Raw genomic sequence first — 12107 nt, 5'->3', positions numbered from 1 at the left:
TAGAGTTTTTTCACAGAAGGTAATTTGAAATTTAAGGATTTTATATCTGTGTACCTGACTGAGAAAAGAAAGCTAATCTGAAAAGTGTTTATGGAAACTTTGAAGAGCTTTGTTGCATGCATTTAAAGAAAGTCTAAAAGTATCTCTCAATAAGAAAAGTACTCAGTGCTCACACCTCACTGTACACACACAGGTTAGTGTGTGATTTAGCTTCTCCTCAGCAGTTCTAGCTGTCTTATCACATAAGTAATAAGCCTACATAGGTTTTGAAAGCCTACGTCTCATTAAACTTTGACATAATTAAAGCTATTGAATTATCAAGAAACTCTTTCTGGTCTCTTAAAGTCGTAGGCATGGCGTTCTTTTAGTCTTCGGATGTCAGTCTGAATCCCTCCTAGCAGAATTTTACCCAACTTCCCACAACCTTTCTCCCATTTTGAACATAAAATCCTAATGAGGAGACAAAAGCATGCATTGTTTCAGAGCAGCTGCTGGCAGTGGTGGGTCTTAATCATAACAAACAGAGGCCAGAAACTGTTTATGATCTGTGGCTGCTTTAAATCAATATCAGAAAGGAGCTGCTGTGGGGCAACACTGGTTGCAGAAGAAGTACAGCAGAAACCACACATTTCCATAAATGTAAAAAATGAAAGAGATTTTTTTATCCCCTCACTGTATGACAACATTAATTCAGACTAAACTTTTCCTGCTTTATGTCAGTTAGGATTACCAAAACAATTTGTTACAGAAAGGTTTTTAGGGATTTGTTTTTCCACCTCTGCTGCTTTAAATTCAGATGCTTACATGCATAATAACATTAATTTTCCCATTTTTGCCCAAGCTTCAACTTCCTGGCTGATGTCTTAAGATATTCTACATATTATTCTTCCCTCATGATGACATACATTTTGTGAAGCGCACCAGTCCCTCCTGCAACAATGTCTCCTCTGAATCATGCTGCCACCACTGAGCTTCACAGTTGCTGCTCTTCTTAGATTTGCAGACTTTGCCGATTTCCACCATGAGCAAAAACAATCGTTATGGTCAGATGTTTAATTATAGCTTCATCACACCACAGGACATGTCTAAGAATTAGCGGTACACAGTGTTAAAAAATGTTGAAGTTGTAATAATATTGGTAAATACTGAGATGATATCAGTTGCGATATCTGCCTATTTTCTTCTGTCATCTTCGTAATCAGAGCTTTAGGCAATGTCATTCTTTTCCAATGTGAGTATTTATTGCTGGACTCTAATTGCCTGAATATTACACAAGCCTGAAAAATACAAGTTCATAATGCTAGGAAAATATTAGCCAACAATTAAAGCACTCAAAGCAGCCCTTTACATAATGAATATCACACAGATCAATGTTGTGATGACAGTATATTTGAATACATTGTACAACCTAGCAGTGCTGAATTGATCTATTATTTTTTTACTTACTCCCAATACAAATATCTGAGGCGCTGAATCAACCGATACCGATCTGATACAGAAATAACTCCTTGAAAAATCAATTGATAATGATTTTTTAAGTAGTATTTAATTTCCCTTTGGAATCAATAAGGTATTTTTGAATTTTGAATTTGAAAAACTGTGCTGAATTGACTTAGAGTGTTTCTTTTTTTAAAACAGATGTAAATATACTGAATTAAATATTTACTTGATAACTCTACATTCTAGACTGAATAGATCTGCACTTATGCATCGCCAACATTGTCACTGATAGCCAATCTAGAATTCTTTTCTAGATCGATATTGAATACTGATATTGATATCGGATCGGTTTCACTATGAATCGGTCTAAAGATGCTTCAGCAGCATCTTTACAAGGCTTTTGTCCCCGTATTGATTCTTACATTTCTCACCTGTGATGACAATGGTCATCATTGATGAATCATTTATTTTTAATTTTTACATGATGTCACTCAAGACGGCGTGTCTTTAAAATACATCCACAGATGCATTTCATAATAAAACAATTTTATTTTACTTCTAGCTGTTTTTCCAGATCCTCAGGGACACTGTCCAAAAACAAGCACTTAAAAACAAGACGTACACACAGATCACAGCTAAAATTTGTAATTTAACTTATCAGATTGACATAATCTTCTGGATTTAAACAAATTGTTTTAATGCAACGTAAATTTAGTTCTTGTAACCCTAAGTCTTTTAAGAAAGCAAAATAATAATAATTAAAAAAAAACTTCTCTATGAAAAGTTTTCTCTCATTGTTATGGTATTGAGCAGAGAGACACAGTTTGGTAATCCTGATTGATGTAAATGGTTTCATTTACATCAATGACTGAGAAAAAATGGTTTCTTTTTATAAATTTATGTTAGTATCTTATTTCAACTGTGCTCATCACAGTTTGCATGCAGTAATTAGAGGACATACATTTCAGAGAACTATTAGCAACCAGTGTTTCTCCAGCAGGATTCAAAGTAAACACTCTGATCCGTAGACTGCATGGAAACAGAAGACTCAATAAATCTGCGGCAAACAGAAGAGAAAACAAACGGATACATTTTCAAAGATTATTCTCATAATATGATTCCAAGTGAGCAGCTGGGGGCCAATCTGTTTCTTTACTAGACCTTACAAAAAAATACTTTACAGCCTTCTGAAAGACGGCAGTGAGATTTCTTCAACAAGTTACATAAGTAGAAAAACAACTTTTTTCTTTTTTTAAGAAAAAAGACCAGATTTTGGTTATCTTATTTTAAGATTACCAAAATCTGGAGACAACAACAGCTGGACCATGAACAATGTTTAGTAAAAAGATGAAAAATACATTCTCGGACAAACACATTAAACTACTATTTTTACTAAACTGAATTAATAAGTCCTGTTTAGGTGTATTTTGATACACAAGTACATTAATAATGGGCATTGAAAGTGACATAATCTAATGGAAAGCATAGAACCTACACCAAATTTCAATTTAATTTATTTAATATAAAATTTAGCTCAATTTAATTTAGTTCACACATATATCAACTGACATGTGTGAGGCAGGGAGAACGGTCTTTCTGCATTCTCCTCTGGATTGGACTGTATAAAAACTGTGAAACCATGAATGATGTCAAAACAGTGATTGAAGGTTTAACAGACTGCATCCCTGGCATCAGCAGAGTTTGATATTGGAAGCATGTTGGGTTTGCTTGAGTCCAGGTGGTCATTTCATGCAAGTCACTCTGCATGCTCCGTATACAGAGTGGTCCGATGTTTAAACCTCTGAGCAGGCAAGAAGAGCCACACACAAAATGTCTTCTCACACAGTCTTTATAAAGTCCAGAACACCGTGTCTGTATCGTAATAGAACATGTCATGGGGTTCTGTGCTGCTTTGGACAACCAGAATCTTCACACGTTTTATTTCCATTCCAATCTGTACTTGCTTCTGCATAATATATTTTAGAACAACATAAGCTGATTTCAGAAGCACATTTTTCCCAGAGTAAAAGGGCAGTATGTGTTTTTCAGCTACATAGTGCCATTTTATAGCATAATCAAGTGACTGTTACCTTCAGTTGTTATCAACATATTGTATATATGAAATATGACTTAAAACAAATTTGCACAGCTGAATCGTTGACATGGGAGATTAAAGGATTTCTCAAACATACACGAAAGAATCAAAACAACACACCATGTATGTTTTTGATGATGGAAAACTCAAAAAGTTGATTTTACATAATACCGCCCCTTTAAATAAAAAATGTTACCACTTTCCACACCTCAAATCAAATGAATGGCTGACGATGCAAATTCAGGATCGACCTTTCTGAAGTCCAAACCTGTAATCAAGAGAAATTGTATCACAAATTCAAATGTGATGATGGCAATACTATATTTTGTAGATACATTGGTACCCAATAACACCAAAATATTTCCTTTAAGTATTTTTGCAACTTATAAATGATATGAGAGTCCTACAGTTTGGTAAGTGTTGTAAGCAGTAAAAAGCAGGAAAATGTGGACAACCTTTGGATGTGTTCCTGGTGTAAAACACCTGGATCTAATGGCTAAATTGCATCTTCAGCATGTTGCCAAATTCTTCAGAGAACTGATAATGACATAATTATTTGATTGAGGTGTGTTGAAACAGATACTTTGAAAGGACGAAAAACAAGGACCCTCGAGAACTGTAGTTTAACACCCATGGTTCGTCATATTCATCATGGCCCACACTTTGGTACAAATAGTATACAAAGGTTTTTACGTCAGACCAGAGTGTGTCTGTTTCTGTTAAAGCTTGTTCTGTCTCCTCTGCCTCCAGTGAGTCGAGTCTTGGATTTCCTGAACAAGCCATCAAACGGCTCCCATCCTCTATTGCCACAAATCTCCGGACTCACTCAGGTATCCAGTGAGGCTGTCCTGAACAATGAAGACTCTGAACTCCTGCCTGAGACGATCCGGTTTGTCAACGGAAAACATGAGGTACAGAGGAGACTTCAATCACCTGATGACTCAGACTGTCTGTCATTCCAGCCTTTGTTTCTCCTTTTCTATCTGTCGTAGTAGATGTGCAGTAATAATTCTATTAATACTATTTCTACTGTCATTGAAAGTAGGTTGAGTGAATCAGCTAAAGTAGTAGGCCTTGACCTTGTCAAGTTAAAAGACATTCTACGTTCATCAAGCTGTTTATTATTTTTTTATTTATAAGCTGGTGCACTCTGCTGGTTGGATCTGATTGCAGTCAGCAGTTCTGTTTTTTAGGTAACAAAATGAGTAGAACACCACTAGTTGACTTTGTTGAACCAGGAGAGGCTTCAGCCAGACTTCTGAGAGGACCAGACTGCAAAAGTTATGCGAGTCTCAGTTTCGGCTGTAAAAAAACAAACAAGGTCATCCGCTGGACAAACAACTAATCTTAAAGCTCATCAGTTTATACTTTGAAAGTTTACAAGTCTTCGTTCCTATTCAGCAAGTTAGAAGAAAAATTATCCACACATGAATCTGTGCCTCCTGTTAGGGTCTGACAGTGATGTCAGCGAAAGTTTGACCCGTTTGAGCAAATCTAGGTGACCAATATTCTTCTTCATGAACTTCCTTATTTGCTTCTGTCCATCCAGGTGTCATTCAGCCCACAACCTCCAGAAGAAGCCCGAGGGGATCAGTTTGAGACTGCGTCTCCCGTTTATGTTGTGGAGGTGGACATGGGGGACAAAGACGATCTAAGTGTGCATCCTTTAGACCACAGTGTCTTACAGAGTCACACAGACAAGACCCTCGATGAGACCACTCCTCCAACAGATACAGACCAACAGGGTGTTACTGTTCCAGTCCTTGATGACAAGCTAACCCCCAAAGTCTTCCTAGACCCACAGACTACTTCATCTCAAGGGCCAGAAAAAGCAGCAGCCACCACCACCACATCTTCATCTACAGTCTCATCAATAAAATCTACAACACTGCCAGGTCCTATTGTCCATGATGTTTCCCAGACCGGCCCAACTCACATCGACCATGAAGGCACAGCGGACAATAATGCTGAGGCTTTGCAAGAACGTTCTGAAGATGGAAATGTTCCCACTCTGGCTTCAATTTTGACTGGTGTGATGACAGATGAGGCAGAGATAGGAGGGAGAGAACCTCCAACTTTTACCCCAGGTATAAAGTCCCAGAAAATGTCCACAGATACCCAGATAGGCAACTTTGAAGGATCTGCTTCTGGACAGGAGGAGGCCTCAGGGCAAGATGATTATCTTCCAGATTTACCCAGCCTCGCCAAGACACCCCCATCAATTCACCCCACCCTTCACACTGAGCAGCCTCTACACGCAACAGTCATAAAAGAAACAGACGGAGTTGCAGAGACTGCCGAAGGAGCTCAAGAAACAGGCTCAGGTGCGGAGCAGATATCTGGAGAGGGCGAGGCCTCGGGGGATCAGGGTGGTCCGGCTGACCTGCCTCCAGGGGTCAGTGCCACTGTTTTACCAGATGTGGCACCTCTGATTCCTGGACACCAAAGTACAACAGAAACACAAGACACATACTCCAAAACCAGCAGGGTTACGCATTATTCCGTCACTTTACCAGATCTCAAGAAACATTCAGCTGTCACCAACAAGCCTTCACCTCCAACATCTGATCATACTTCAGGTCCATCCACCACAAGCTCCACACTTAGCATGTGGGATGAGCCAACCACTGCAGTTTTTATACCTGTTGACCAGACAACGCTCTCCACCCCCCAATGGGCTCTAATCCATGATCCTTCAGCTAATGCTCTCCCAAATGAAGAATCTGTGGATTATGACAGTAAAAGCTCCCCTGTTTTGGTGGAGTCCCTCCCGGAGACCCCTGTACAGAGTGGAATCACAGAGCAGGCAGAGGCCAGGTCTGATTTAGAGCCTTCTGTGGAGCCCAGCCCTGTGAATGTTCAAGGTATAAGGTTTGGAACAGTTGAGTACATGTAGCTGCATACAAACAGATGCTGGACATCACAGCTCAGATAACTATTCCATCCTTTCTTTTTAATGTGTGCAGACCTACTGCCGTGCTCAGTCAATGTCTGTCTGAATGGAGGTTCCTGCTTCGAGAAAGGCCCAGTGAACATCTGCGTCTGTGCACCTGGATTCAGCGGCCTGCGCTGTGAAACGGGTACCCAGACACAGAGAGCCGACCACTCGATCCCCATGCTGAGAGACTGATGATGTGTAATAATAAAGCCCTGCGTTGTTTGTCTGCAGATGTAGATGAGTGCAACTCTAATCCGTGTCTGAATGGAGCCACCTGCTTGGACAGGGTCAACTCCTTCACCTGTCTCTGCCTGCCCAGCTACACAGGACAGCTCTGCGAACAAGGTCGAGTACAACACCTAAACAGGCTTTTGATGCTGCTGTCTGCTCTGTGAAAGAAGTGTTAGGTCAATAAATTTGAGGTTTATAAGAACTTGAACTAGAACTTTTCTTTCGAGTATCTGACCATGACCTTTGCATTCCTACACAATTCTGCACGATTTTAATCTTACTTCAGTGATCCATCTGGACTTTCTCCAGTAGAATTTCAACTGGGTCAATCAGCAAACAAAAGGAGAAGCTGTGAACGATGACGTCAACTTTCTGCGTGTTTTAGAATTGTGTTCTGCCTGTAGTTTTTCAATGGCAGCGGAGGAAGTGAAAGAAGTCGTTCAGTAAGCATTGGCAATGCTTCCAAATATCATTTAACAACCACTCGTTCAGCTAGGCACTTCTGTCTTCACTGTGGAGGACGGTTGTTCACACCACAGGCAAATTCCGGTAAGCTCATTAGCATTGAACTGCCGTATTAAAAATGTCACCATAGCAATTGGGTAAAATTTTAAATTTAATCAGAGTCCACGCCTGTAGCAAGCGATCATCTCTCATTACCTTAGGGTCCAGACATGAAGCAAAGTGTAGAACAAGGGGCTGCTTTTTACCAGGCTACAAAAGCTGAGCAAATTTATGGACCTAACCCTGACCGGTGACTGATTTGTTATCACCTTTAACAAAACATTCAACATAATCACAGTTCGTTTTATCCATCCACACATTAATCAGAGCACCAAATGTAAATGTTATTTCACAACACTTTTTGTGTTTGGATTGGATGTAAGTTTCCTCTCCATCTCTCTGCTGGCTAAGATGGGACAAAAATAAGAGCAGGATGAATGAGGGATGAAAGCTTTTGAAGGATCTAATTGGGTCTTTAACTTCCATATTTGAAGGCATTGCTACAGGGTGATGTACAGTAATATTTCATCATTCTATTGGTGACTTCAAAGAACACATGGACTGACTGAGTCAGTGGGTAAGGTACTTGTCTTACAGTCTGAAAGTTTTGGATTCAATTCCAGCTTTCTGCCACATGCCGATATGCACATGCACTTAAGTCCAACTTGTCTATCGGTCTGTATGAGCTGTGCACACATTTGTGAGTGCAGCTGGACAATGTCCAGCACCGGGCGTCGGCTCCTCTGCAGATTAGTTTCAGCCTGCCGTCCAATTCTTCTGTCATTACTCAGCCTTCCATCCAGGTTTGAAAGAGGTCTCAAGAGGCGCTCGAGATTCTGATTTTCCAGAACTGACGGCTGGTTTTCAGCCACAAGAGTTATTTTGTATCCAAATGAGCACTAAGTAAATTTAAAAAGGTGATAAGCTTGAGTATGTTGAACACTGGACTAATTTCAGGCAGACCAGTTGCATTCTTTCTTCGATTATAATGTATTATATCTCGATGTAAAAGGGTTGTTCATGCAACTTCTAATCTAAAGTGATTTGTGAAACTGCAGGCTAGAAGTTATCTAACTTAAAAGCAGAGTTTAGTCATTTGATTCACATCTGGAGGAAAGGTGCATGTATTTTCAAAAGTTAGGTATGCAATCTTTTGAAGCAAATTGTTGTTGGTATCTCAAGATTTGCTTTAAAAGAACTAGACTAGCGTCATGGGACAAAGAAACAACAAGCCTATTTGAACAAACAGGTTCAGATAGGCTGTGAACCCCTTTGAATTTAACCTCATGTAGAAATATACAAACCACAATCTTTACTATGTCATTACTTATTGAAGCCACACCCACTAACTTCGAAAACAATGAAACAGTCTATCTATAGCTACACTTGTCTATAAGATGTTGTAGCATGACATATTTACACATTTTTTTAAAGCTTTTAATGAATACATACCAGCTGCAACTTACTGTAAATACTTTTTCCGAACCGTTCCTGTCCCTGAAGAAAATGAAAGCTATTGATGGGCATTTTATCTTCCTCCTGCCGCTTCGCACTAAAGCCACTAAAGGTTTCGTCTTCAGAGTCGGAAGTGAACGGCCTCACACTCACTTGTCTCACACCTGGCTTGTCCGCTCCTCTTCATGCGGTCCAGCTTTTATAAACCCTTTGGTAAAAAGTCATGTAGTACCTGCATGGCAGTGTTCAGAATGTGTGGAAAATGTAGCGGCTAATCTGAAGATAATCTTAAACCCCCTACACCAGAGATAAGTATAAAATATGTAAAACCTTCCGTTTCAACAGGTATGCGGTTTCTTACAATAACTAGACTATAACAAACCCTAAACTTTTGTAACCCTGCACAAGACTCCTCTTGACTGATGAAGCTCATCCATGCAGCCTGTGAAGATCAGCATGTTAATTCAACTTGATCCAGCAGAAACCATGATTCATCCTTGTAGAGCTTCAGCAGAAGTCTCACTGAGCATGCTGCTGTATTGGCCAGATGTCCATCTCTGCCTCCAGCAGAGGAGCTCCAGTGAAATCTCATCTCATCTCATCTCATGAACCAAACATCATGCAGCATCTTCTCATCTCGTGAGCTGGGCGTATTGCTGAAGCCCTCATTATTTACACTGCTTCCCGTTTCATTATGAGCGGTGGGTGGAGGAGTGGAGGGGTGAGGAAATCCCCAGCCTCAAAATGTTTGTCTGCACAGTTTATCCATTGGTAAGATAAATGTGTTGCTTGTAGCATTAGATGAAACTTCCAAATTCCTCCTCATTGTTTCAAGAAGGTGGTGGACACAGCGACAGGGACACAGATGTCCTCTTGTAGAGTTATCATCGTGGAAAGCATCAGGAAGAAAAAAAACAGATAATTGCTGTATTATTCTAGCAGAAAGCTTTTGCAGCTGCTTGGCACCGAGTCATTCCTGCCACATGGTGCCTCCCACCACGTCTCCTGGATGCAGGAGACAAGGAGGTGTTTTAGGCTGACCTCCTGCGACCCTCGCGATGCAACATATCAGAACGGCGCAGCTCATCTCACACGGCCACAGGCAGTGTGAGATGAGCTGCGCCATGTGCTCAGCACGAAAGTGGAGTTCGGCTGAGCATGAACTCCACATTCGTGCTCAGCCGGAGTTTAACGTTTCATCAAAGTTTGGTCCCAGTGATGGGCGAGCAGAGCTGCTGTTTGACTTTTTCTGTTGCAAAAAAGAAAGTTTTTGTAAAAATAATTTAAAAATATTGTCATTCAGTTCAGTTTATTTATATAGCAGCAATTCACAATGAATGTCGCCTCAAGGCGTTTTATGAAAAAGTCATTTCAGTGCAACTACACAGGCATCCTAGTTATCAGGCTCAGTTAATTATTCAAAGTTTAAAAAGTTTCTAAGGAAACCCATTAGGTTGCATTGAGTCATAGACTTTCAGCATTCGCTTTCCTGGACAAACACGTAGCAACATTTACTTGCGTTGTGTCGTTGACTCACTACATTCACTTCCTTTTTGTGACATGATATGACATGAATGGAATGATTACTTGTTGGATGATTGTCAATTTGTTCTTTATATTTGTGGCAGGAAAAAAAAAGAAAAAAGAGAAACACAAATATGGTTGAAAACAGTCTTATTCAAAAGCTAATTGTTTAGCATACATTTACATTTAACTTGTCATTATATGGATAAGTTAAATGTCACATCTTTTTATGTAACAGAGAAAAAAATGAAATCCATCTGTTGATGAAATAATATTTTGTTGCACTTCTTTTACATTTCATATCTTTGATCCTTTATATTTTATCTTGTGTTGTCAGTCAATACAAAAAAATAAGCTATCTTGGGCTGTGATTAATCACACTAATCACTAATCGTCATTATTGAAGACAATGACTGGTTTAGCCCCATAATAAACAGGACAGTCCAAACATTCAACAGAATAAAACCTTTTTCATTCATGCAAAGTGAGCAGCATCCTCAGCTTGTCTTCTAATTCAGCACAGTTTATTTTTAAAATTGCAACAGTGCATATTAATGAACATTTCCTTGTAAAATACATGATACTGTAGCTAAGTGGCTAACTGACAAACACAAATTATAATGAAGAAACCAACCAGATACAACACTACTGAGTAAATGAAATGCATCTAAACTATATCGAGGATGCAACCACGAAATGGAGAATTCATAATCGTATACTAGAATTATAAGAACTGTGTGTGTTAGGGGGTTAGCATGCTGTGTTTCTGTGTGTGCAGACACTGAGGTGTGTGGGATCGGCTGGGCCAAGTTTCAGTCCCACTGCTACAAATACTTCAAACATCGGCGGACGTGGGATGCTGCGGAGAGGGAGTGTCGTCTGCACGGGGGCCACCTGACCAGCATCCTGTCACAGGAGGAGCAGATCTTTGTCAACCGTGAGTCTGTCGCAGGAAGAGCTGCGTTGCTTCTTCAGCTTCACTGACCAGGCCGTCCATCCATCCATCCCTCTGCAGGTCTGGGCAGTGACTACCAGTGGATCGGCCTGAATGACCGAATGTTTGAGAGAGACTTCAGGTGGACTGACGGAAATCCAATGGTGAGCTGATAATGGCGGGGTGATGGGTTCAATGATCAGAGTGGACTGGATCGAGCAAATTTTAAACTTCCGCTTTGATTTTTATTAGCAGTGAAAAAGGGTAGAATTATGAAATAGCTGAAACAAAAAACTTGAGGGGCAATATTAAGTGAAATCGACTTTTTTCATGTTGTAATGTTATTCCCTCATCCAAAACATACCTGGAGTGTTGTCTTGATTTTTATGTATGTTTGAGAAATCCTTCAATCTCCCGGGGCAACCATTCAGCTGAGCAAAACACCTGGGTGGACCTAGCCCCGCCTACAAGGACAAAACTCCTCCTTGGAGCTGCAGCTTTAAACCTTCCTCCTCACAGAGCAGCTCCTTCAGACTAGCCTGTAGCATTTAGTAAACACCTGGTGGAACTGCACATCTACTGAGCTCATTATAGGGACTGCAGCTCAGCGCAACGCTGCTAAAAACATTGTTGAAGGGCTAACAGAGGAGCCATGGTGTGATGACTTCCTGAAGGTGGAGTGTTGGAGAAAGCAAGTTTCTTAGAGACAGAGGCCCAATTTTAAAACATTAAATTACAAAGTCAAATTTCTTTTAAGTTATATTTGCAACATTTTTATGACAACTGAAGGTAACAAAGTTACTTGATTGCGACATAAAGCAGCACTATGTGGCTGGAAAATACATCATACTGCCCCTTTAACACTAAAATAAATACTCTTAATTATTAGTTGTGCCTTGGTTTTTTTTTTTTTTTCTTTTTGTTGCAAGAGAGCCAGGCAGACTGAGCTTCACTGCGGACAGGGAAAGCACACCGTAACAATCAAC

The 12107-nt window shown here is 40.1% G+C and overlaps 1 protein-coding gene across 1 annotated transcript in view; it reads left to right on the top strand.

Annotated features, from left to right (window-relative positions):
• Positions 1–12107, top strand: part of vcanb (versican b) — a 32910-nt gene that overhangs the window by 17975 nt on the left and 2828 nt on the right. Inside the window, exons 9-14 of the mRNA XM_015048495.1 lie at positions 4286–4446; positions 5085–6399; positions 6502–6615; positions 6705–6818; positions 10966–11124; positions 11203–11285. Coding sequence (XP_014903981.1) covers positions 4286–4446; positions 5085–6399; positions 6502–6615; positions 6705–6818; positions 10966–11124; positions 11203–11285 — 1946 coding nt within the window. The remainder of the gene's footprint in view (positions 1–4285; positions 4447–5084; positions 6400–6501; positions 6616–6704; positions 6819–10965; positions 11125–11202; positions 11286–12107) is intronic.

This window comes from Poecilia latipinna, unplaced genomic scaffold (genome assembly GCF_001443285.1).
Source record: "Poecilia latipinna isolate Pla-1442-1.1 unplaced genomic scaffold, P_latipinna-1.0 Scaffold888, whole genome shotgun sequence".
Classification (NCBI taxonomy): Eukaryota; Metazoa; Chordata; class Actinopteri; order Cyprinodontiformes; family Poeciliidae; genus Poecilia; species Poecilia latipinna.
The sequence above is the reverse complement of the archived record's forward strand: the minus strand, read 5'-3'. Positions and strand labels throughout refer to the sequence as shown.